This window comes from Sceloporus occidentalis, unplaced genomic scaffold (genome assembly GCF_023333645.1).
Source record: "Sceloporus occidentalis isolate IW3139 unplaced genomic scaffold, rSceOcc1.0.p SCAF_51, whole genome shotgun sequence".
In the NCBI taxonomy this organism is placed as follows: domain Eukaryota; kingdom Metazoa; phylum Chordata; class Lepidosauria; order Squamata; family Phrynosomatidae; genus Sceloporus; species Sceloporus occidentalis.
In genome coordinates this window covers 735289-762333 of record NW_028317031.1, presented here as the reverse complement: position 1 = coordinate 762333, position 27045 = coordinate 735289, and the positions used below count along the sequence as shown (strand labels likewise).

General features: G+C 41.0%; 1 protein-coding gene across 1 annotated transcript in view; it reads right to left on the bottom strand.

Moving 5' to 3' along the window:
- Positions 1 to 606: 606 nt before the first annotated feature.
- LOC149288396 (centrosome-associated protein 350-like) overlaps positions 607 to 27045 on the bottom strand; it is a 40666-nt gene continuing 14227 nt past the window's right edge. The window contains 37 exon segments of the mRNA XM_089491615.1: positions 607 to 660; positions 904 to 1072; positions 2033 to 2121; positions 2777 to 2935; positions 4055 to 4177; positions 4263 to 4409; positions 5568 to 5981; positions 6396 to 7777; positions 7866 to 7939; positions 8055 to 8176; positions 8321 to 8481; positions 8750 to 8888; positions 9667 to 9860; positions 10491 to 10684; positions 10923 to 11045; positions 11662 to 11816; positions 12248 to 12394; positions 12480 to 12567; positions 12914 to 13098; positions 13174 to 13337; positions 13524 to 13660; positions 14127 to 14221; positions 14381 to 14560; positions 14789 to 14952; positions 15043 to 15182; positions 15276 to 15444; positions 16095 to 16231; positions 18323 to 18473; positions 18556 to 19472; positions 20111 to 20232; positions 20831 to 21408; positions 22245 to 22538; positions 23283 to 23393; positions 23676 to 23789; positions 24232 to 24899; positions 25519 to 25637; positions 26552 to 26720. Of these exon segments, the coding sequence (XP_089347741.1) occupies positions 607 to 660; positions 904 to 1072; positions 2033 to 2121; positions 2777 to 2935; positions 4055 to 4177; positions 4263 to 4409; positions 5568 to 5981; positions 6396 to 7777; positions 7866 to 7939; positions 8055 to 8176; positions 8321 to 8481; positions 8750 to 8888; positions 9667 to 9860; positions 10491 to 10684; positions 10923 to 11045; positions 11662 to 11816; positions 12248 to 12394; positions 12480 to 12567; positions 12914 to 13098; positions 13174 to 13337; positions 13524 to 13660; positions 14127 to 14221; positions 14381 to 14560; positions 14789 to 14952; positions 15043 to 15182; positions 15276 to 15444; positions 16095 to 16231; positions 18323 to 18473; positions 18556 to 19472; positions 20111 to 20232; positions 20831 to 21408; positions 22245 to 22538; positions 23283 to 23393; positions 23676 to 23789; positions 24232 to 24899; positions 25519 to 25637; positions 26552 to 26720 (8548 nt within the window).

The window sequence follows — 27045 nt, the reverse complement described above, 5'->3', positions numbered from 1 at the left end:
TATTCGAGGGTATGTGACCTTACTAGTTGTACGAGATGATGAAGAAGCTCACCAAAGCTGGTTTTATGTATGGAGTAGAGCGTGCAAAAGATGTATTTGTCCCTCTGTTTGTGTAAAAGCACAAGAAAACGTCACTTGGCGTTTTTTCACACAAGTACTAAAAACAAAAACATATCTTTTGGCAAGCCATGCCTTAAAATAAGGAAAACAAGACAAGTTAGAACCATAATGACCAATGACCCATGGCATCTTCTATGAAGTATACCACCCATACACGTGCCACAGAACGCAAATATTGAAGCTGAGCTCCTTCAGGGAAAATACGGGTCTTGTATATTGTACTTATACATCCACTAAGAAGGTAAGATATTGGACAATTATACTTTAAATATACTGCTAGGAATAAACATCCACCCTGTAATAGCCTGTAAACAGGGACAGATTGGGAGTCTTATAAGTCAAATATGCAGCAGGGTTTGACGGACATTTTTTAGATTGTTCACAATTGATTGTTCTGGTATTTTATAGACTCATTCCCAGAACATTTATTTGAAATATTTGACAAGTAAATGAATGCTGGCTCCTTGTCCTTTTTCTCTCCATTCACTAAACATAATAAGGTGCTTGCTTCGCAGATAGAGCAGAGAAGTTCACACGGACCTACAAGGAAACCAAACCAAGGAAGCATATTTGTTATCACGTTATCCTACGCATTATGGACAAGCTGTATGTGGCGGAATAAAGCTAAAATTTTGTTAGATAAAAAAACCCCCTTTATATTATATAACGTTAATGTTTTTAGAGGACCGGCCATTTTTAAAACAGTGTATATAGCAGCTTTTCTGTTAGTAGTTCCTGCATTTCAGGACTACAAGGCATATCATTTATTTTCTCTGCATTTACCGTTTTATATAGCGCCATGATATTACGCAGTGCTTGTAACCCTTCCTTTATCCAAGGAACACCGTCTAACAATCGTGTGCTGCTCGTATAGGCATTAACAGCCAGACTCAGGATTAGATACACCATCAACCCATCCACGCTACTGACATGCAAGTCTGCTAGTGTCTTGCTGCACGAGAGATAAAGGGCACAGGGCAAAATTCAATTAAGATGCTCAGACAACGAGTTGGCTTTAATTACCGTGGACGTCATCAGTATGTGGTTTAAGCTGCAAAATAAACGGAACCGGCGCCCAACTTCCATAACAGTAAAACTCACTTCAGGCCTGTGTATAAATCAATATTTATTTACAGCTTTGTTTTTTAGTTAAAGTACATTTTCCTGCAGTTTATTCACAAGTCATTTACAGAGAGGAGACTTTACAATGCAGCATTTCGGGCAGTAAGTACATCTGTTTACATCACTGGATGAAGCGAGGGACTAGAGGTCACAGGTAGAACTCACCTGGACATATATATCTCCCCTGTAGAATGGCGTGTATTAAACGCATCTAGTGTTCACAGTTTATAATGCAGTGATACAACTCCAAACTAAGGCGGAAATTCCTTATGTAGTTGTGCCGCAGTGGTTCAGAACAAGGAGGTCTTTGTATGGAGGGTTTATGTACCGAAAAAAGAGAGAGAGGAGAAAACATGTGGCATAGCAATGCTAACCCCACACTCCACCGGTAACCTTAATGTAATGAGTCTATACCACTTGTTGGAGTTGTAGTGCAAATCAAAATTTAATACTGCAAAACAAGTACCCCACGTTACGTGGCCACGATCCAGTTCATTTACACAGTCTCTTCACTCTGTCATGTTCTGTGAAACGAAGACCCAACAAGGCCATAACCCCACAAGGTTTTATGCAAAGTGCTCCCAGTTTATTCAAAGTATTAAGCAGTGGGGAACAGTCACGAGATTTCATTTTACAATAGTCACCCTGTTCTATTCATTAAAAAAAAAAAAAAAAAAATAAACCTGCCAAATAATTCTGAGCAGCAGAAGGTGGAAGATCGGCATAGAACGATGTCAGAATCTAGTGGGACTAGGATTAAAATTGAGCCTTTGGCATGAACACGTCTTACTGATGGTCATGGAGTACAATTAAAAAGGCCGACGTGCTGTTTGGAACAACTACACTTGACAAGTAATAAAGGTCATGTTGAATATTAAACTGAAATTGGGCATCAAACTTAAAATTTACATAAAATGAACTTTACTGAACTCACCAACGACAACTCTGCAAATGGAGTAGTGTAGTTTCTGACTAGTTTCAGAGGCCCTTAGTCTCCAAGTACAGTAATAATGCTAATTATTTTTTATTTTTAATGATGATCCTTTGCAGATACGCCCTCGCCATAATGATAACTCGCTTGCACAACCCATTGTAAGATTACGGTTAAAAAAAATAAAAACAAAGTAATTTTTCTCCATAGGCTCCAATAGTAAAGCTCTTATCCGAGAAGATTTCAGTTTGCCCAGCTATTGCATTATACACCCAACTTTTCAAGTATTGCAAGAAGTTAAGGACACTTGATGAGGCAGCTGCACACACACCCTGCCCCAGAACACTCACTTTAAGTTATACTGGTTATCGATATCACACACCCTATAGTCTGTTCGCGCTGCAGTCGAGGTAAGGCTCCAGCTAAACCCAACAGGCTGGCGGATAAATCTCCTGCTGCAAGGATAGCAGATTCTTCCCAAAATTACACAGAACCTGTAAATCATTTAAAATTAGGTCCACACCACGACCAACGGTGGTTCCTTTCATTCTATGGACGAATTTGTAGAATCTTGACACTTGCAGCTTTTTTGTTAGATCAAACTTTAAGTGCGAGGTGGTTCTTTTCCTGAATTTGCTGCAGGACCTGTAGTGTGTCTCGAATTAAGGTCTCAAAGATCCCATCAGCCAGCTGCATCTTTACAAACAATTCATCATCGTCATAATTCACCCACTGTGCCTCCTCCTCGTGCAGTTCCTGTACCTGTCAGATCAGAATGTAATCATTAGTGCAAACATAATTACGGCGTATATATATAAAATAAAAAGTAAAGGCACCGTCAGGAAACCTCCCTTCGCATTTATACTCTGAACACAACACAGCATATAAAAATAAACCTAAAGAAAACTGCACCCTGGCATCAATGCAGATTAATCACCTTTTCTGGGAACTGTGTTGCAATCCTTTAGTGTTAGCAATGTTTCAAACAAAATGTTTTCATTTTATGATATCCATAACCATAACTGAGGTTATAGCAAATATTTTATTTATCATTAGAAAAACCAGCAAAATAATGAGCGGTTTGTCAGATGCTAAAATCCACAGTTACAATACAAGGCACGCTGCGGGTAAGCACTTACAATGGTAAGCTCTTGTGGCCGCGCATGCTGCTGGCAAGAAAAGCGGAAGCCGTAGTGAGCTTTTTTTTGCCTTTTTTTTTTTTTTCCATTTTTTTTTGTTGCTTCCAGCAAATGAATGCATAAAGAACTTACAAAGTATTTTATGTGCATTCTTTGTTGGTGGGGCTGCATGGAGCACCCAAGTGTTCATTAAAATACACAACCTACGCAGGTGTAATTTAGATCAGACAATGGGTTTAAAACACATTTTGGTGACAGGGATGCCACAGATCTCCCCACACAGCCATTAGAAGCCCAGATATGACAACAAACGGCCACTATATGGAGATGTGTATTAAATTCCAAAGAGCAGAATTATGCAAATCCTTTAAAGTAGGTGTCTGGGCAAGTTGGCAGCTTCTATTTTAGCATCGTCTTCATAGCCAGATAAAGTTCATTTAGAACTGTAATTACTGTGTAAGGTATGTTTTGTGCCACCCATTTAATACGTTTTATTATTTTTATCTCAGAGTTTGTTACATTTTTATATTGTGGCTGTTTTTCAAGGGCCATTAACACTCTTTGTACTAAGTGAAAGATTCTGTATTTTTACAGTACCCATGTACGGGCATCAAAAATATCAGTTGATAAATGGAAAGTATGGAATTTGGTATGAAATTTGCATATGAGATTGAAAAAAAAAACAGCCTAGATGAATGCTGTTATAAGGATATTTTGTTGTTGAACTCAATAACTTTATTACCAGTATATGATCCACTCTGTCTCTCTTCTTCCTCCCAAACTTCATCATTCTTTGCCAGTCTGTTTTATGATTTTCAGACTTCTTCAAACTCAAGAGACTAAGCACTTCATCTGTCAAGAAAGTCTAAAAAGCCACAGCATGTTAAAACCAAAAAAAAAAAAGTAACAAGAAGGATATAACAAAACGAAAGCCTTTTATGAGACGGTACCTTCACTTCCTGCATGTTGTGAGGATCCATCACCCGACGAGCATATAATGGAGACACTCGAGGAGGCTTCTTCCACAAGGGGTAAGACCCACGGGGGTCTGGAGAACATATCTCATTAAATATGTGCAAGGCCAGGTCAAACAGCATCTGTATGACATAACAGAATAGGTTGCAGTTTCAAAAACAAAACAATGTGCAATAATAAAACATGGGGACAAAGTACCGAGCTATTCTCTACCCAATTCTAATAACCCAAGCAGTTACTAACAATGTAATTCCCTGTGCCTAAAAATGGGGAAACCTACAAAGATTAATTTCATCAATTTATCTATATTATTAATCTGAGCTCAATGATGTTAAAAGATTTTTTGGAACATAATCGGTCGAGCCTTCCCATGCAGAGAATGCACTACTTGTGTAGCTAAGAAGCTATCAAAAAGGAAACAGGACAGACTGCTCAGAGATATGTTCTGTTGTCTACATACAGAAGCACTTGCGTCCCTTCCCTTACTTGCTTTATGTTTTCTGAGTTTGCATTTAGGGATAATGAAACCGTTACGCTGCTCTGTCTTCTTCAAGACTGAAAGAGGTTTACAAACCAAACATGACTTTGGATTTAGCTTTTGTCATTAGTGGTTGATGGCGTCTTTTAGGGGGACCTTAGACCATACAACGAGGTAACATTTGGTATCATTTTATCTGCATTATAAATATGGAGTGGGAATGGGGTATGTGCACGCTTGAGGCATACGATACACGCTATGTGCTAACACCTCCAGAAACAGGCAGACCCTTCCTTTGGACTGGATATTCTGCTCAGACCCGGAATCCTCCGCACTTAACACTATAATATTTGTATTTTCTTATTTAGATAATTGACCAATTCTTGATACCTGGTTTGGCTACTTTCCATTTCTTAATTTGTGTCTTTGTGCCTTTATAATCCTAGATTTTACATACAGTGATGCAATGGCTTTGAGTTACTTAAATTATTTTCACGTCTTATAACTTGTTCCACCATAACACTGAATTCCTGGCCAAACATAGGAGGACCCAGTACATGCCTCCTTTGAAGGACAGACAGAACGTACTTGAATCTGCCTTGAGGGATATATCCAGCAGGAGAAGTCAGCACACAGTGCTAGTTCACCGTCCTCCAAGAAAGGATATACCCACCACTACTGCAATAACTAGTGCTGGTAGAAAAAAGACTTACAGGGAAAAACCCCTCAAAAGCAAAACCGGATGTAAGAAAACTAAATACAGTGGAAGAACAAGCAATTTTATTGAGATCATTTGACTTACGGACTTGTAGGCACAGCTAGCTGTCCTCTGCCCGTCTTCAACAGATTGGGTGAAAAAAGTACGGATCTCCTGGAGGTCTCCACCATGGTGTTTCCACCTCCACAACGCATCTGAAGCCACTTGCAGTAGTTGCTCTACTTCAGGCTCAGTGTGGGAGACTACAATTAAAGGTTCTGCCTGGGGAATTGGGAGCACAGGTTTGGGTGCAGGCTCAGGGACAGGTGTTACAAGACTTGGTTCTGGAGAGAATTCTGGGGGGGCGTCCTTTTCAGATTGACACTTCTGGATCTTGAAGCTGCTCAGACCGAAGTCCTCGTCAAACCAGTCTGGCTCCTCTCCAAGGACAGCAAGCAGGTTACGGTTTGGCCCAAGCTCTGTAAAATCCTGTCCATGAAGCGGGTCGAACACAGATACCTGATTCAGACCAAAAGTTACAGTTTACATAAGAAAGCCTAATACTAACCTCGTCCAAATGCGATGTGACCTAATTACAAGTGTCTAGTAACATTTTTTTCATCTACAATGCTATTGGGTTTTCACTAAATTATTGTTTAGCTGCCTTGATAAGACAGGATTAGCACTTATACTGCAGATGCACAACTAGCACATTCTTATTTAGTGCCTAGGCAATTGGCGTAGGAATTTGTTCCAGGTACGCAGCCAAATAATAGCCTTAGGTGACATTTATATCGGTACCAAGGCAGCTTGCTTTTATTGTTGTCAAAGCTACCAGCATGTTTCTGTGTATCAAACAGCAGTCACCATTAGCTTAAGACACTAAAGTCTAACAGTTAAGTTCTTTGTGTTTTTGAGATATCTCCTACTCACCATCTGAGGTTGTAGATCGTCATTTTGGGTGTCATCATTATCACAGTGAACATCATTGGTGTTAAGGGAGCTTAGTATGTCTTGGTTGTTCCGCTGAATTTTCTCTGCCCGCTGTCTGCGTATATTTTGGAGGTAGGCAACAGTTTCCCTCAGACAGACCTTTAATACATTTTCAGAAAGTGTATTCACCTCAGGGACATGCACCCCATCTCTCTCTTGATGTTGCTTTTCCTTGTCAAGTGTCTCTGGAAGAACAGTTTTTAGGCTTGTGTTGTTCTCTTCCAGGGTGGTGGTTTGTTCCTGGATAGACTGTCCATCTTCTGAGATAATACACGGTTTCCTTTCAAACAGTGTGGTATCCTCTTTGGCAGGCACATCATTAAATGTGGAATCAAGAGTGTCAAACTCTCCAGTGTGTTCAAGAGGCCCTTCGTCGTCATCAACAACCGCACTTCCTTTAGGGGAATGAGACGTCTGGTTCTCTGCCTCCAGGTGTGAGATCCTATGTGGAGGTGCAAACAGCCCATGCTGGAAGGGACAACTAAAATACCGTTTGCCTTCATGTGCACCATCGTTATTGCCCTCAGATTTGTCCAGTTCTACTCCTGCCCATACACCTTCAGCAAAATGTGTTTCACCTTTAAAACGCAGTGTTCCTGGCTGCACCCCACTTACCAGAACCCTGTCTCCTAGCTTGAAGTCTGTAAGAGGATCAATGATTTCATGGAAAACAATGGGTTCTTGTGAGGTAGCAACAATCTCAAGTAAGCGAGGACTGGATTTATAGCCACTATGTTCCTCCTCACGTTCAGCTGTTCCTTCATCTGAAAGAACGGAAAATTCTATCTCCTCGCGTGGGGTTTCAGCACCCGATGGGGACACAGAAGAAAACGCCTCAAAATCATCAGCATATGATTGGTATTTATTGGTGGAGAGGATCCCCTCTGGAGTTTGGCTCCTAAGATTAAGGTTCAGTACCAGTGGAGGCGACACAGATACATGACTGTGGGAAAGACTTCCATCTGGACTTTGGCTCCTAAGATTAAGGCTCTGTGCAGGAGGAGGTGAAACATAAACATGACTGTGGGATAGACTTCCATCTGGACTTTGGCTCCTAAGATTAAGTTTCTGCGCAGGGGGAGGAGATACAGAAATGCAACTTTGGTTTTCCAACATTTCCTCTGGGACCTCTGACTTGATAGTCGACACTGGACTGCTCTGTGTAGAAGAGGACACACTGTCCCTTGGAGGGCAAGACCTGTGGTCACTAGGCACGTCATCTTTTGAAGAGAAAGGAGCAGGACCATGCAAAGACTGATCCAAGACACTCTGCATCGCATACAGCTGCTTAGTGTCCAGGCAGTCCACTTGATTGAAGCTTCCTGTATGATGAATAGATGGTTGAGAATGTATCACAAAAACTACTTCACATCATTACAGAAAAAAAAATAAAAAATCACGTCATCATACCATCAGACAAGTCAATGGATTCCAATGGATGTTCATGTTCATTTGAAGTTTTACAGGTGGGTGTGCCATCAAACCTGAAAGATGCAAACAAGACAAGGTTACACATTTACATGTGTCAGTGCTTATTCAGAAGAGTCACTGTATATTCATGTCAAGAATGTGTGATAAAGAACTAGTAACGTTAGATACCTGTCAGATAGGGCTGGTTCTCTGGCAACCACTGCAGTTTTAGCGATGGGTTTTGCACTGGATGCTGGTTTGTGGTTTTCACCGAGCTCAGCTTGAGCCTTTTGAATGTACTCATCATATGACTGCAAAAAATAAAAGAAATGTTAGTGGATGCTCATATTTCTCATACATATCTATCTCACTGAGATCCCTTCCTTTGGGGAAGCTTTTAAAATAAACATTACTTGCCGCTCAGGAATATTCAGAGAGATCAGCCTCATCCTCACCTGTAGTTGCTTCAGTAGAATGGCTTCCTGTGCTCGCAGCTTTTCTTTCTGCCGTCTCTTTTGCTCTCTCTTTAAATTTACCACCACAGACTTGCGTTTTCTCAGTTCTTCCCTTAAGGCTCGAACACGGCACTCGGTATCACTTTGATCTGATGTGGTCTCTATATAAAAAGGCACAAAAAGCAATTCTAAAACTATGTATAGGCATGTCAGCCACAACATCAAGAAAATCCTGAACAAACCAACATGATAAAACAAAGAGAAACTGGGAGTTCTACAATAGTTTTATAATGTATATTTATTATATATAATGTACATATGTAAAACGTAAGCACAACTACATACATCCAGAGTCGCAGAGGAAAACTTTGTTGGGATGTAGTGTTTTGAAGAGGCTGAGATTTAGTAAGTAAGAAAGAGCGGTTTTACCTGAATGGGTTATGGATAAAGATTCTTCAGACCAAGTGTGAGACAGCTGATGGAGTTGCAATGTAAAGTGGACCTGATGCCTCCCAGACTTTGGACTCTCCTTGGCGGAATCTGGAGATTTGATGCTTTTTGTTTGAGACTGCAATTCATAAACATTATGGTTACCGATACAAATGACACAATCCACAATGGTACTCTCTTGCATAACAGCTGGTTGGTACATGAACTGAATTCTGCCATCCAATGGTGACAAACAAGATCTATGTCAGTCTGCAAAGAGATTGGGCTGGAAAATAGATGTACCATACAACACAGGCCTGACCTATTGCTGTATCTTAAGCTTTCTATCGTGTTATATAATGGTGTATGTAACGGAAGCCTGGCCATTGGGGTACAACATGTCTGTATAGCAGTAGATTACACCTGTACTCTGCCCCATTTCTAATCTATAAAACTTCCATTACAGCAAATTATATAACAGATAAAGATTGTACTGCAGACCCTAAAAACAAAAATCCCACTTTTGTTGCATCTTTGTCCTGATTTCATTCAGGTAGCAGACTGGACATCTGCACATAAACATCATTGTTCAATTTTGTGGCAAGTTTTCGCAGAAACTTGCGGCAAAATGGTTGCTTGGCTAGTGTCGTAATGATCCTAGGAAAATAGGTTGTCTGGTAACCAAAATTATTCATTTTTTGTGGACATTTCATAGATGCTTTGGCTCATGGTCGATGCTACAAACCCAGCATTTTAAAAGGTAAAAATCTACACTCTAATATTTACCCATTAATTGCCAGAAGTATATGAAACTTATATGTAAATCAAGACACATATATTTTGGGGTGTTTGGCCAACTTTTAGTGGAAATGTACATAGGTAAAACCCCCTGCCACATGGGGGTAAAGTAAAAGTACCTCTTTGCTATATGAAGATGGGACCAATTCCTCAGAGATGCTGCTGTGATCACCACTTTGCTCCAAAATTTCTTCAGCAATTGTTGAATGCTCAATAGTCTCAGATGGGACATAGTCAGATTGGGGACTCCCAGAGGTCTTGATGCCACCTGGGGAACTTAATGGAACTGGAGACCCCTCAGAGCTTCTATGATCTGTGAAAATAAAAACCAAATTAACATTAACATTTGGTTTGTTGTTATGAGCACATATTCATTCACCCTCTACTTCCTAAAGTGTTTCAATTTAAGTCGTTTTTCTTTTCTCTTGTAACCCTATAGTATCTAGTTTATGGGTATGCAGTAGGTTTCCAATTATCTATAGAGCATTACTTCCATTATTTAATGTTAACATATTTTACTCATCGTTGATACACAACTTTACCCATGCTTGCCACTGAAATAGTACGTCAGATTCTCAAACACTTTGCTGATTACCATGTGATGTGCTTTATGAAATAATAAAGGGTTAAATAAATAAATCACACTGTTTACATTACTCTGCCTGTAAAATCTAGTGTCCACCTGCCCCAATAATTCACAAATCACTTCTTCCCCGGTCGATCTTTGTATTGTGTTCCATGGTGGGGACATGCCCCATTTTCTGAAAAATATGGTTATTGCTGTGAAAGGCGATTCTACTAAGTACTGGACTGTTGAGTACTAAAAACACAAACTAAATCTGTTTATATTGTTTTTCACTACCAAAAGGTTTCATCAGCAGCCACCATTCTTTTTCTACCAATGATGGACTGCCAAGGTTTTCTAGAATGTACACAATCTCACCTTCAGTAACGTCCTTCGCTTCATCTGGACCCTGGCTGTTTGCTTTCACTCTCTGTTTGTCCCAAGCTGCTAGAGCTTGCTTCTCAATCTGTCTAACTTCAATCTCCTCTTCATCTAGTCTCTTCTTCCAGTCCAGAAGCTCTTGGGCATGTAACCTACGCTGCACCAGTTGCTGTTCTCTTTTGGTCAAAAACCTAAGGGAAATGTGAATTTAAGCAACACTCAAATAGGTAAAGCACCTCACTCAGGGGGCAGGGAGAAATGAGGGAAGAGCAGGCAGAGGAAAGGGGGTGATACACAACATCCGCATGCTCTACCCCCACAAGCCCCCCGTCCCCTCAGCAGCACACGGTCATGCTCTTAGGATTCTTCACCACAGCAGCTACCATGCCTCCCGTAAAATGTAGGGAGCGGAGGGAGCGGTGCCTTTACCTGAGCAGCTGGCGGCAGATATAGAGCTGGAATTTGGGGTGAAGTTTGGGAAAGCACACACTGAGAGAAGCCCAGTGCTGGGGCGTAAAGACAGAGAAGAAGCAGTGAACAGGGCAGATGTCTCTACAAGAAAAGGAGCAAGAGTTTACCACGGAGACGAGAGCGAGAAAGTGTAGAAGAATGGATCGGAGGCCATGATAAAGAGGACCACAGCAGCGATACTGGTAATTGTAAGCAGGATCAGTTAGAAGTCAGAAAGGTAGAATGCAAAGATTAGGAGGGCAACATGATTCTGGATGGATGGACTTGTAAGTAGCCATAGATGTGAATCTGACTCAAAGACATAACATGTGGAGCAGAAGAAGAAAAAAAAAATAGTATGCTAGGAGAAAGAAACAAAGGAAAATATAAACTTAAACAAGATATAGGAGAAAGTATAGGATCAAGATAGAATTCAAATAAGAAACATGTTTTTACGAATATGCAATTATGAAGGTGCCAGTGAATAGGGGGCCTAAACTGTAAATACATATATCAGGAAAGTAGAACAGAATGGCTTCACAAAAAAATGCCACTGACTGTAAAGACACGATGCAAGAAAGACTCGAGGAAGCATTGCAGACAGGAGGGGAGCAGAACGCACTAACATCCAAACGATTTCGGAAAAGGGACTTTACATTTCAGTCACGTAACCTGTATTTAAAAGTCAGCAACAGAAAAGGAAGCAAGGACTAGTTACTTGGCATCCATATGGCTGTGCATTTTCCGCAGTTTTTGCATGATGCTGCTGGTCTCGCTGCTGGACACAGACACCGGGGACTGGCTGCGACTCTCTGCATCCGAGGGGACCGGGGTAGACGCAGGACTAGGTGGGATATCTCCTTCACTGGGTAGCTCCTGGAAAAAAACAGCCCAAGTGAGAAAAGAGCCTAGAAACAAAATCCAGTCTACCAAAAACTCAATCCATTGGGACACAGAGGGCAGCTCCCTCGTATTATTTTAAACTGAAATGACAGATTAGATTTTTATATAATATAACATGCAATGACAAGATAAGAGCACAGGATAAGGTATCTGTATTTCATGGTTATACTAGTCAAAATTGTATTAATTCAGATAAATTAACTCATAGCAAAAAAACTAATCTACGATCTCCTTGCTCACAAGCTTGCATTACTAGCGAACAAAACCAACAGCGGATTATACTCAATGAGTAAAGAAAAAAATTCATAGACCATTCCAGCTATGAAAAAGGTGATCACTGTGTCCCTTACTTGAAGACTCTTTTTTTAGTCACAAATAAACGGTCAGTGCTTAAGTCTCACCAGTCGCACGCTCTCGGCACATTTCAGCTTCTCTTTCAGTCTCTGTGTACTGCTTTGAATGCGGTGAATCTCTTCTTGCTGTTTCAGGATAAGCTGCCTCTCCCTATGAGCCGCTTTGTTAACTTCTTGCAGACGTTTAATTTCAGCCTGAAAACACAGGTTCTATGTTACAGAAAACAAACAACCACAGATGCATCACGCTGAATTCTGTTACATGGGTATGAAAACACACCTGCTCCTTCTGTAGCTTCAGTAGTAGACCCTGCTGGCGCTTCGTCAGTGTAGGCATCTTATCATCCTCTCCTTTATCTTTCAGCCGTCTAAACAACGGGAAACAAAGACAATGTAACACAACACAACAGCAATTAATCAAATGAAGTGATCCACATGAAATGACAGAAAATGGCACATCGGGAGCGCCTTATCCTGAAGGGCAGTGTCGATATGTGTTTTTATTTGTGATCACGTGCACACTGTTTCGGTCTTCTCTTCTAACTGGAGATACTTGGAATGGCATTAAATCACTCTGGCAGCCCAACTTCCACTTTTCACTCTTCCCCCATGGCTACAGACTCCGAGGTTTCCATTGTACTCCTCCCTCACCACCTGTTCCCTTCACACCCTCATAAATCTTCTTGTATATGCTCCGTAGAGGAGTCCACTTACCTTTTTTGGTGTTCTAGCAATGCAAGCTCTGCTTTGGTCTTGTCTTTTAGAGCTTTTTCCCGCAGGCGAAGAAGAGCAGCTTGGTGGGCCGCTCGCATTTCCCCTTCCTGCATGTACTGCCGCACCATTTCCATGGTAAAGCGAGAAAAGCTGTCCTGCCCACCTGAAAACGGGCCACTGTGCTCCTGAGAAGAAACCATCAATGTGAGTTATGCAAGGGCTAAAAATAAATGCTGCTGGATAGCAGGTTTCCACTGAACATTCAGTTTTACCTTGCCAGGAATATTCTCCTTATAAGATTCATTGGGATGGCTTAACTGTCTCTCCATGCTGTCTCTGCGGTGGGCCTCAGAGGGAAGTAGCGTGCGAAATGATTGTTCTTCTATAACCTTTTCATCATTAATGTGACCTGTTGAGCTGGGGCCTGAGGAACAACATACAGTCAGTCATAATCAGTCATAGTAAAACAATCCTCACTTCCACTACATACATCAAGCAGCAACCCTTCATATTTCTGTCACAGGTCTTACCCATGGTGTGGATGATACGCTAGTTACAAAGGGGACTTTGACAGTAAAATGATTCACAGAGGCTCTCCAAAATGCATTACCTTTGTTTCTCAGAGACAGGCTCCCTTCTTCCAATATACTGCTTGTCGGAGATGGTAACATCTCAGAAATGCTCTCCTCGAGCTCACTCTGGCTTATAGTTGCTTCCTTGATTGAAGTTGGTGGACTGTTGTGTTCACTATCACAACAAAGCAAGGGTTGTCACTTACAGAAACATCCTTTGGCCGCATATGAAAAAAAGAACAATAGCTAACCCATGTCTACTTCCAAAAAAATAAAAAAAGTCACAACAAGTAGTTCAAACTTAACCCCTAAACTACAAGAATACAAGCACTCCTGTCTCTGTGTAAAAACAAAACAAAGATTTTAACATTACCGTTAAAAGAGTGATACAACCATTTTATTGCAACATGCCAAGCGTTTTAATACTTAGGAATATTCTCACCTATAAAGATGCTCCCTAGATTGACTTGTACTGCTGGAAGGTGGAGATAATGGAGAAGCTGTACGAGACCCCCTTTTTCTATGAAGAGAAATGTGAAGGCATCATTTATTGGTTTGCTATAGGGCAGGACACATTTCAATGCATTTCAAAAATCTATACCTATACATTAAAGCAAACATGAAATACGGTTCTGCAATACCTGGACTCATAGTGACGTGGTCTTTTCGGCTGATCAACAGATAGGGTCACAGTGACATCTGAGCTGGTTGGAGACAGGTAACCACGATCTATCTCCTAACAAGAAATACGCCAGTAATATGTAAGTTTATACTACACCAGACTTACTGACTATACCAACACACACGCTTGCATTGTTGATGAATGTCATGTACGGAGTTAAGAGGATTGACAATATAGCCAATTCTATGCAAATCATCATAAAATGTTGCTAACCTCTTGGATTGTGTTGGCAGTCCGTGAACCAGATGTTTCTGATGTATTCCGGGAGCTCAATTGCGTTTCGTCCTGGATTACCTTTGCTGATGTTTGATACTCCTGTCCAAAGCTTTCCTGCTTTTGCTCCATTTCTTGTTTCAGTGCAAATAAGTCTTGTTCCTGCTGCTCTTGCTGGGCCTGTAAGAAACAAACAAGCTACTGAAGAACTGGATATCATATTCATAGTTTACATTAAAAAAAAAATAAAAAAATAAAATATATAAGATATATAAAAAAAAATTTCATGAGATGGAGAGTTTAGACGTGTCCAGTTGTAAAATGTTTAATTCCTGTCTCCATTAACGTGAAAGACAAGCCTGTTCGCCGTTATTTGTTGTTCTGCATCTGACATTTTTATGTGCTTACCCTGAGCCTCTTTACACGGAAAATAATATCTTCCTCGGCTTGTAAAACCTTATGAACTCGTTCCACAAAACACAAGTGCTGCATGGTGTCGTCCACAGCACTCAGGTGGTTAATTTCTGCCGACATACGCTGATGAAGTGCGGCAGGAGAAAATCGCATGGTACCTGCAGAGGGGAAATTCATTAATCACGCTGCATTTTTTTTTATTTATTTTTTTTATGTATGGCAAAAGTTTAGAGACCTGCCCAACATACCTGGCCCTGACACACCAGCTGGCACTTTAGATCCCAATGCAGTGGTCGCAGCAGGCGGTGGCGGGGATGGAACTTGTACTCCCATCTCCTGTAAGCTAGAATGACGACTCACTGAAGAGTTCCCAGCATCAGACAACAGACTGAAAGGGAGATGATAGAAAATAAAAAAGATAAATACGCAATTCATCGGCAAATGTAGTAACGATGCAAACACAATACAGGAAACTTCATACCTTGCTATGGAATGAGAGGACAGATTACTAATTGTTCTATCGCTGTCTGATATTATAGAGCGCTCCCTCCTCTGAGAACGCCTGCTCCTTTGATATTTGTTTTCAGAGCCAGAGGAGGAATATTCATGTTCCTGACAGACCTTGGGGCTTCTATTCCGCAATCCTTTTCCTGCAAAGTGAGGTGCCACAGATTAACTATGTTGCATCATAATGGAGAAAATACATTCTAAAACTAGAAAAATGCAAATACCCCCTTATGGGGTTTTTTTTTTTACACTTACGGACCAAAGGGGTTATTAGCCATTTAGCCATAAATGTAGAAACTTTATGTACACAGATAAACCACGATTTAGTAGAAACATCTCCTTGCTCCTGATATACTTACAGACATTGGGTCATATCGCTGGATCAAATAATGCAATCGGTTTCAATGGGATCACTTTATGTCTGCTTGAAGCAGGCAACCAGTGGCAAGCATTATCGTACCAGGGAGGAGGGCAAACGCAACCTCAGGTTTTTATTTTGTTTTTTAAAATGCATAAAAATGAGCGTTAAAGTTGAGGATCTTGCCTAAAACAGGTATTTTAGCAGTTCTAGTCTTCACTGGTTAGTGCTTAAAATATTAGAGTTTTTAGGTCAAATGGTGAGAATAGCAAAACTAAGACATGCACACCACTACTTTATTCATGATCTTCCATGCCCTCATGGTTTTCTGGCACATGTTTTCATGACAGCATGGATCATCATGAAGATCTTAAGGGGTTAACAATAAGTAAAGTAGGGTATGGACCAGAAGCTCCTTTGAATGGCTTTACTTACGATGTTTGCTACTTCTTTGAGATGAAGATGATCCAGAGGGTGATGGAGTAGACTGAGCCCCAGAGGAATGGTATGAAGCCGCATCACTTCTAGACCTGGGAAGTTCTTCCTTGATGCTGGAAGAAGAGCTGTCAGCGCTGGAAACAAGACCAACACTCTGTGTCAGAAAGCCCTTGTCTATTCTCCATTAGCACATTTTAACATAAATACATACCCATTTTTTGTAATGGTAACACTATATACCATTTTTAGGATGTAGTAAACATCTAAAAAATGCAATTTGCTAGCGGTTTGGTTTTATTTGGAACACAAGATGAAGGGACTTCATACTTCAAGCAAACTTGTAAAGTATAATACAGGGTTTTGTAAAGTTTATGAGTAAATACAGCAGCCCTGTTTTCCATGCCACTGTTGGCTGCTTGAAGTCAGCAGTGAAGCTGACTTGCAGTGACCATAATGTACACAAGTTTTAGCTGTACACACCTCCTGAAAGTGTACAAGTTGAGCATTTTGGAAAAGAATATATAATCCCCTTGGATATATTGAAAAGTTAACCTCATGGAAGTTGAGAGATGTCTCCTAGCAACTTTACATTTTCTGCTAATAATTGCATACTATGTGTATAAACATACACATATTTACATCATATTATATACATATATACACACACATACATCAGCCATAACATTATCATTATGACTACTGACAGGTGAACTGAATAAGAGTGATAATCTTACCATGGCACCTGTCAGTGAGTGGTATATATTAGGCAGCAAGTGAACATTTTGTCCTCAAAGTTGATATGTGTCACAGCTGAATATAGCGATGGAACCTCTTGCAGAATTAAGCAAAATAACCGAAGGCAGAAGTACACGGAGAGCAGGCAGGAGAATAGTCGGGCAGGCAAATAAATTGGTGCAGGCGGCAATCAGGCAGGGTCAGAAACCAGGAAGCGCATGAAACAAACCAAACGCTAGCAGAGGCTCTAAGGCACTATTACAGGCAAGGTGCAATGATCACTGCAGGTTTAAATATTCCTCCCTTAATTGGTTAACCAATAGCAGCATAGGGAGGAGAATGGAAGGTTTTAAGTACGGCCCTTTAATTCCTGCAAGAAGACAAAATCTGTACTGCGCAAGCGCAGTGAACAGAGCTATGTGCGCTCCATTCGGCTGAAGGAAGACCGTCGGGGGCACACAGCTGGAGGACACATAGCGTGGCTGGAGCTGGAGTCTCTGGAGCCTGCTGTCCAGGACCCCTGATGATCCGAAGAGAGGGGGGTCTGGCTGGAAGATACAGGTAAGCACTATGGTGTATATGTGTTAGAAGCAGGAAAAATGGGCAAGCGTAAGGATCTTTGTGACTTTGACAAGGGCCAGATAGTGATAGCTTTTTTCAACATGTTGATGCATAATATATACATATACATATATACACACACACACATATATACCGTATTGGCTCGAATATAGGCCGCACTTTTCCCCCCCACTTTAAGTCTTTAAAGTGGGGGTGCGGCCTATATTCGGGGTCTAGCGCCCGACGCCCGGGACATGCAGTCCCGGGCGCCGGGCAGGCAGCGGGGTTAGGATACAGTTTCCCCCCCTGTGGGGGGGTGCCGGCACGGGAGGTTGTCTAAGCGCATCGTGCGATTGTCTAACCGCACGATGCGTTTTACCTCTGGCCCCGGAAGTTGTATACACGCGTATTGCGTAGATGTCCCCCGCCGGCCTCGCAAGATACCCGGGAGTCAGCTCCGGTAAGTCGGGGGGCAGAGGAGGACAGTGGCAGCATATCTCGGGGCGGGAGGAGGACAGTGGCAGCATATCTCGGGGGGGAGGAGGACAGTGGCAGCATATCTCGGGGCGGGAGGAGGACAGTGGCAGCATATCTCGGGGGGGGACAGTGGCAGCATATCTCGGGGGGGGGGGCAGTGGCAGCATATCTCGGGGAGGGAGGACAGAGTGGCAGCATGTTTTTTTGGTGCTTTTTTAAAGAAAAAAACTTTTTCTTTAAAAAAGCACAAAACTTTTAGGGGGCGGCCTATATACGGGGGCGGCCTATATCCGAGCCAATACGGTATATACATACATACATACCGGTATATTATACATACTATACATAGCACACGTTTAGTTGGCGCACAGAACTTAAAAACTGTAGGATTTGGCCAAAATGACAGATATGCACTGAAAGTGAAACAATGTAATAAATGTAACAGATCTCACCTCAGCTTAAGAACTTTCTGAGTGTTTGCTGAGATTTCGCTGACTGATGGTGAAGTGAAATCATCTGCATAGGATACACTGTCCTGGACTCTGGTATCTGCACAGGGTGGCTGAAGTTCTTGTAAACCATTCTGTGACTGCCCATCCACACCTACAAGAAGAATGTAACACAACATATCAATACAACAACCAACTAAACTTGTTCATTAACATGTTGCAGATAACATACTGACCTTTTTCTAGGACCTGGTATGACTTGATGAAAAGGTTGATGACACTGTGAGGACTTCCCTTAGCTAGCTCTTCCAAAGGATCTTTTGATTCCATATTAGAGGATTGCAGGGGTTGGAAATGACTGGCATCTCTCCGGAATTCATCAAGTGGGTTGTGCAAACTGGTATCACCGATACAAAACTCCTTGTTTATAAATGCTTCCACTGGGTGAAATAGCAACCCGCGTTGTGCATGGAATTCCTCACCTTCAGAAAGGCTTTCTTCTATCATCAATGGACCCTCACTGATAGAACTAGTGCTTGAGTTGTGAGAGGGACTTGGTTCAGAACGTTTGATAGGGTGACAGTCAAGTTCTTGTTCTCCTTGTGTAAGCTGTGTTTCCTCTTCTTCAACCTCGCAAATTCCAGCTGTGGTAGCTGCATCGGGATAATATTTCTCTGGAGATTTCTTGTAGAGATTGTTGGCACCAGGAAGGACCTTCTGGTAGAAATTACTCTCACACGTCCTGAGCATCTTCTGTATTCTGTCTTTGAAAACATCGTCTGTGCTTTCTCTTTCAGGTGGGCTATCTGGTTTCCGCGATGTAATTTTGGTTTGACTCTTTGGGTAAGGATCGCTTCCCCAGGCAGACTGAGGGGTTACAGATGCCTCAACCAACTTTTTTGCTTCATTTTCAATTCTGGAGGACAAAGAGATGGCAGTGGCCTTTAGAGCCTCAATGCGATCAAGGTTACTCCTGAAACTGGCTGTTGGTTTACCCTCAAAGGCTTTTCCAGGGTGTAACAAGTCCTTTGAAAGAGTGTGTGGCTGCAAGGGCATTCCCGTTGCCCCTGGCACTTGACTCAGAGACTGAGGTATTAGGCCAGTCGTGTGCAATTTGTCAGGCTGCAGACAATACGTGTCGACTAGATCAGTTCTGCAAACATATCATAAAGTTTGTAGAGTTAAAAGACAAAAATTCCAAATCCATATATATCCCGAGCAGTGACCTAATAACATATTATAGGGTCATCTGGCAGCTGAATCTCACAAATAATTCCACAGCTTCTTGACAGTTATTGAACTTAGTGTCCCACAATGTAGCAAAACACATGCTTCCCAGCCAAATCATGTCATATTAACATTTACAAAAATGATAACCGTGCCTAATACAAATTTTGTCTCTAACTTTTATTACCATATATGAAAATTACCGGTCAGCATTTACACCAGTACATAATAACACTACTTGCAAAAGCAGAGAATGTGTTTTCCATTATGGCTGGAACCAATGATGAAAGAATCGGTAACGTCCCAATAAAAAAAACCAAAAAACAGAATGACCTTTATAGAGCTGCAGGCACTCGCCTTCTCCATGGTCTGGTGATTTTCACCACTGATTGGGTGCTTGAAGCAGCCTTTCATTACAGCTGTTAACTAAATGTGTAAGTTTTTTTGTTTTTACCAAAAAAAATTCTATTAGACACACAGAAAACACTCATTTACACATTGATTCAGAATTGAAAGAAAATACTTAAATCAATTAAATGCGACACGCACAAAAAGCAAACTCACCCGAGTAGAGGTTGCAGAGGCTCCGAAAGGGACAGTTCGCTGCTGGATGAGGCACTAAGAGGTCGCTCCTGACCTTTGTTCTCTTTGTCAGATTCCCCAGAGGGCTGGTACAAAGGCTTCACCTTAAAACAGACAGGTAACAAAATGTAGGAATAATTGTAGGCTAATGGAACAGCGGCAATATAAAAAAGAAAGCAATAGAGAGGAAAATACCAGACAGAATTGCGGAAAGACAAAGAAGAGACGACAACGATGGCCAGACATTTAATAAAGTAAAATGGATATTAAATGGCCAATTTATTTTTCCAGGGTGCATTCATAGTCCTTGGTTTTCCACAATCTGAGCGGTATTTCACTACAAAGCACTGTTTCTGCCCCCCAATGTCCTAAATGACACAAAATCACAACCAGCGGAGCAAGACCTCTGTACTTGCGGCTCTTCCTTTGCAGCCAGGATGAGTTTTAACACTCAATGTCATCCTGTTTGCATAAAATGCTTGGATATAGAGCCTCTCAGGAAATTGGCAAGGGGGTCTTTAGCCGCAAAGCATTATTTCCCATAGAAAAACATATATATATATACATATATACACACATACATATATATACACACACACACACACACACACGGAGGCCCAGTATTTTTCAAAAAGCCAGAAAAAGGTAAATGACTTACAGCTTTAGATGGTACATCTGTGTACGTGTGTTAAATTAACCTACCTGCTTTTCATGACCAGTGATATCAAGCCAAGCTTGTCCAAACAATCCAGGATGTGTTTCCTGCGGGTATCGGGAGCTGGGCGCATAGCACTGGCTGGGAGTTGGCTTTGGTAATTTAACTTTTTGTTGGGCAGCTGTTGCACTTTTGGTCTTGGCGACTGCCTCTTTCTGCTTCTGATAGAGTTCCTGTAATCGTTTGGTTTTAAGTTCCTCTGTCTTTTGCTGCGCCTGTTTCTGCTCAGTCTGTTTCTTTTTCCTCTGCTCCTGCTGATGTTGTATATACTCTCTTATTTTGTCCGGGTTATAATGTCTATGTTTGAAAGAGACAGGAGGCTGGTGTGGAGCATCAGCTTTGTCTAGCTTTGTTTTGGCTGGACTATGGCTTCTACTTCGTTTCTTCTTAGTCACTTGAATTTCGCTGTCCAGTTGCAAATCATCCAAGATCGCCCTGATTTCCAGAGGTAGGAATTGTTTTTTCAGTTCTAAAGAATCAGCCTGTTGCTTGTTGGTATCCGGGGGTGCGCGAGACATTTTACTGGTAGCTGGACACAACTTATCCGCATGTGAGCCTGATCCAGCTGTAAATCAGATGAACATAAAGTCTTATACAAAAAAACATTTACAACTCAGTATACCATCACAGAAAAACACAACCTTGCCATGTATTAAGAAACTCTACAGACAGGTGTATATTGTGGAAGTTGGGCAAGAGAACTAGGGCTTCCTGGGGTAGATTCAGATGTTAAAACACCAGCGTTGGCCTATGTTTCACTTACAGAACATAGTGAAGTTCAAGGTATGTAAGCAGCAAAATGCAAACTCTTCTGTTACACAAGTTTATACTTTATCTGTTATTTGTTTTAGACACAAAGGGAATACAAAAATAAAAGGGTAGCACATTATCCAAATAATTGCACTTCTGCTTTTTTGTAAAACACTTTTAGCAAGTCAGGACTACTAGTCCTATGAAGAAAGAAAAAGTGAAAGGCTGGTGTTATCTAAAACATGCAAAAGGGAAAACAGGGGAAGAAAAAAAATACATCTACATTCTTACAATTATACAAATTATTTATTTTAAAACACTGCACCATGAGCCACCAAGAATTACAAAGTGACACAATATTAACCTTTAAAGCAGAGATGACCCTAATCTTGATACGTCTGATATATGAATTAGGGTTAAAAACCTTCTCTGTGTATTATGACCACTTTAAATAAGGCAAAAAAAGTTTCCAACTCGGTAGAAAGTTTAACAGTCTTATATTGTACGGTTGTAGAACATAACAGGAGCAGGATTTTCACACCCATTAGGCTCTTCCCTGGTAGCCAACATGAATTCACCAGGCGTGCGTGAAAACAAACCAGAACATATTACAGACTCTCAATGGTTAAAGTACATTTTGTTTTTACTAACCTGATTTACTGGATCTGTCCTGGTCATCTTTGTGTTTCTCTTTGGATAAGTTCTGTTTAACAGTCTGTCTGTCGCGGGACAAAGAGCGACTTTCCCTTTGCCTCCCTGGGTCTACCCTTTTCTCAGAAGACGCCGGCCTCTTATCAGACTGCCTATTAGTAAACGTAGTCAATTTATTTTCACGTTTATCAGGGGATCTGTCTTTTTGTTTTTTAGGAACCTTTGTTGCAGGCCCAAGGATTTGATTCACCAACTTTTGCCCATCTCGCCAAGAATGTGGGGTGATGATTTGTCCTGCAAATGTAAAAAAAAAACCAAAAAAAAGAACACTTTAACATATATTACTAAAGTAAGTAAAATAAGGAAACACCTGAAACGTCCCATCCAAGGATAGGTCAACTATAAACAAAGATTACATACATACATAATTATGTCAGAAAAGAACAAAAATGACTCATCTACTTTGCCCTTTCTGTAATAACTTAATTCTTTGGGACAGCTTTATGCAAATCCCAGGCTTTCCTGCATTATCTTAGGGCACGTCTGCTACTTCCACTGGAGGTATATTCCAGGTCTATATTATATTTTCTTTAAAGTATAACTTTCTCACATTGTTACCCCGGGGGGGGGCTTGTCTTCCAACTTCTAATCACCTTCCTTAGTTCTGACAATCACCATTTAGACTTTATTCTATGCCTTGACTTATCCGACTAGAAAAAGTGTTCTTTCTTTGCCTACCTTAGGCCCAGGATCAATGTGTGGTCCTCCAAGACCCTTATACCATAGTATTACACAATTTAGTAATTTCAAGCCTATGTTTTTGAAAAGTATGCAGTCTTCCACATTACAAACTTGGATAACATTGCATATCACAATGTAGTTTTGCTACATCATTTTGTAAAACATAAAGCTGATCTAAGAAAAATCTGGAAGAGGAGATATGTAAATATACCAACACAATTGAAAGTCATCTGTGCGAGTCTTATCTCATTAGCATAGTGTATGTGCTTGCTAATCATTATAAAAATATGTATTCACCTGACTTGCGTTCAGGACTCTGGGGATCCACAATTCCACCCACTCTTGTCACCTTCCGCACTGGTCTGGATGTTCGCTTTGTGGGAGATTTCTCAGTGCCACCCGTGTCTTCTGCAAATAAGGCCAAATGTTAGGGAGGATGCAATCTCTGTCCTCTTGCATATTCTCAGTAAAGGTATAAGACCATGAAGCTTGGTTTTATAGTCTATGCACAAATCATCCTCTCACATCCGAAACATAACTTTTCATATAATATTTGCTTTGTACATGAACACTTCCCCCCCCCCATCATTAACTACTGTCATCAACCTACCCATTATTGCAAATAATACTTTAAAACCATACTTAATTTGCACGCAGTGTGCAAAAACAATAATCTAGAGAAGAATTCACCTTGCAGAGGGCGTGATACACTTTGTAGCTGCAGAGCACTCAGGTTGTGAAATTCCTCCTCCTGCCAGATTTTGCCATCTGGGGTACGGATCTTTGTCTTAGGGGTATTAAATCCTAAAGCAAGAAAGTGTGACAGTTTAAAAGTTTTAAAAGAACAGAATTTGCAACAGCAAATATGTTGAATATAGCGTTAAAATGCCATGCCGGCATTTAAAGTACTAAACATTTAACAGATTCCCAACATTAAAGCACAATAGCTGTAAGGTCTTAATATATTTTTTATTAATGCCACAAACATCAAAAGGTGCATACATGTGACATCATATAACGAGCAAATTATGTCAACTGCAACCTACAGCTACCTATCATGTTATTTCAATAACCAATTTAAATACAACATGGAGCATTTTTCAAGAGGTCGTAAAATAGTTCTACAAGAGAGGATTATTTGTATGCCTTTAATATTAACAAACCAAGCCGGTATAACCACTATTCTCTCTCAGGAGAACATTTCACAGGAAAATCTTAGGTTGTGAACATTAGCCTCGTATCTCACCTGGGTAAACGGGTGCAGGAGGAGCAGTAGTGACTTTGCGCGTCAGATTGGCGTTAGTCTTTGGGCAGTCTGCATTGTCAGGAGTCACAGCAGCATTATTCTCTCCCGAAAGTTCCCACTGCCTGCGAATACGTTCTTTAAGCCTCTCTAATTTGGAGTCAGGCTGTCGCTGCTTTAACTTCTCTAGCCTGTTGCTAGAGGGGGTGAATGAAGGAGCAGATGGTTTTCTTGGCCTGTAATCTGCCTGCATGGCTGGCTCAGAAACGTCCCTCTGTGGTCGCTGCAATCGCCATTTTAAAGCATCAATCGCTGCCTGGTCATTCAGAAATTGCACTGCCGTGCCATCCACAGCTGAAGAACGTGTGCTGTCAAAGTCTCTCTCCTCCGGGGCACCAACAGCCTGTCCAGAAGACGAACGCGTCTCGGTCTTGCCCGTGCCAGCAAAGAGACTGCTAGAAACCTCCCTAACAAGAACGCAAAGTTAGGAAACATTTCTGTCCTCTAGAAAAATTTGTATTGGGCAGATTGTTAAGATAAGTTTGCTACGAGACTCTTACCGGTAAGATGACAGAGGCTCTCTAAAAGCCACATGGCCTGTTTTTTTAACATTGCTTTCCAGGGTGGTAACATGAAGGGGTCTACGTGGAGATGTCTCTCTTCCAGATACCCTTGGTTGCAAAGATTTGCTGCTCTGGTTATTGGGTAAGTCCTGGTATCTCCCATCTACAAAGGGGAAAAGAGCAAAAGCGGTTAATACAAAAGGTAAACAAGCATTCCATAAAACTTTAGGAATTACAGAAAAAAAATGTATAAAATTAATTTACAATTTACTGTGGTGGACATATGTGAGAGTCCAGACAAAAGTATACTCTTTAAATAAAAAAAAAAAGGATTGATGAATGTTTACTAATTGTGTAATATCCCCTAACTGCCTTTAGATTGTAAGCTGGTTTGAGCAGGGCCGTCATCACCGGTTTCTGTCAAATTGATATGTTATATACTACGTCTTATGATCTGTCTACCCATTGTACAGCGCTATGGAACAGGATGGTGCTTTATAAAACGATAAATAATCATAAGTACATAGTAGACATTTAGGCTGTATCAAAAATGCGTGTAGCTCCACATTGAACATGTAATCAAGCTAAAAGAGAAAGGGCCAATGGACTGTGCAAAATGTTCCACACAAACAAAGCAGAACATAACTGGATCTCCACACAGATCTCGGCCGATATTGGAAACAGATCACTTGGAAACGCCCACTCTGTTATATAGAAAGAAAATAACGAACGCTCACCCTTGCGGCTGACTTTACGTGTGAGATGGAACGATGGCTGCTTGGTCTCCATGACAAGCACATCAGTTTCCATAGGGAACACATCCAGTTTCTTTTGTAGGTCTTTCAACTGTTAAAAAATCAGTTACAAATAAACATTCTAGAAAATGAATAAATTAGTAATAAATTACTATTTAAGTACTTTTTTTTTTCTATTTTCATGTTAAATGCATACCGGAGTCAATTTTGCATAAACATGTGAACATGATGGCTGCGGGCAAACTGGCACATTATCCGATTTAGGTCTCATTTAAGCCCACCCTCTGCCTCTAATATAAGAAGGTAGGATACCTCAGTATGCTTTATGCACACGTGGAGTAGAACCCACATTCTACCCAATAGGGGACATATTCCTATTGACTGAACAGTACCGGCAGCAACAAGTCACGTGCATGCAATCTGAACCCTAATGTTTCGCGGTGTAAGTAATGGTTAGTAAGTGCAATAAGTAGACATAATAATAACAGACCAGTCCCAGCATCCAACTCAAATTTACATGCAATGAAATGTATTTCAACAAGTACTAAGAAGTAAAAATCCAAATTTGGGGATAGACTGTTTCCTTAATATTGAAACACCATAAACATATGAGAATATCAGAACAATTTTGTTCTCAGTCAATGCATGGGCATCCGACTTAGTAGTATTTACTAAATATTGAAATATGATTAAACAAAGTGCTAAATCGGCATAAATGCAGTGAACAGTTCCTTAACATCTGGCACTCATTGGGTTAAAAATATATATTTTTTTAAGGTACAATTCTTCCTGTGTCCGATCTGTTCATTTCGGGGGTATACTCACAGCAGAATCAGTGTCAGAGATCACATGCCATAATACGGAGAGGTCTGTAATACACAAGGTAACAGGATCATTTAGAATATACATGGTACTCGGTGCCTGTAACGTTAGCTTTTGACACGTGTATTTGTAACATGCTGCCACGTTCTTTACCAGGCCATCTTGATAAACTATAGAACTTACTTGAATCGTAACAACCCTTCTACTAAAGCGCTTATCGTCTGCAAAACCGTCACAGTCAGGGGGAGCAGTTTTGGGGCAGGAATTACACATTAACGCTTTGATGCCTACACGTTCTTTAGATTTGCATCTCTTTGGCAGTACATGCGAGACGGCCCGGACAGTAAGGCTCCTAGAAGAAGACAGAAGTGACCGCTGACATACCTCCGATAGCGTCTCCCTTTTTTCGATGCGATGGACAATGGGATGGAAACAGTGTGTGTGCCCTCTGTGCATTCTCCTCAGCCATTCATCTATTAGACACAAAAATATAGAGACGGTTTAGCAATAGTGTGTATATTCTCCAAACCCCCTGTACATGAAAAGCCGCGGCTCGTGTAGAGCTGTCACTTAGCCTGCGGGGCTTGACACTTTTCAAAACAGCTGTGGGTACGTATCAAATGATGGCTCTTAGAAGCTACAGGTTTATTGAGGAGGGGATTTGGCTACAGAGATAA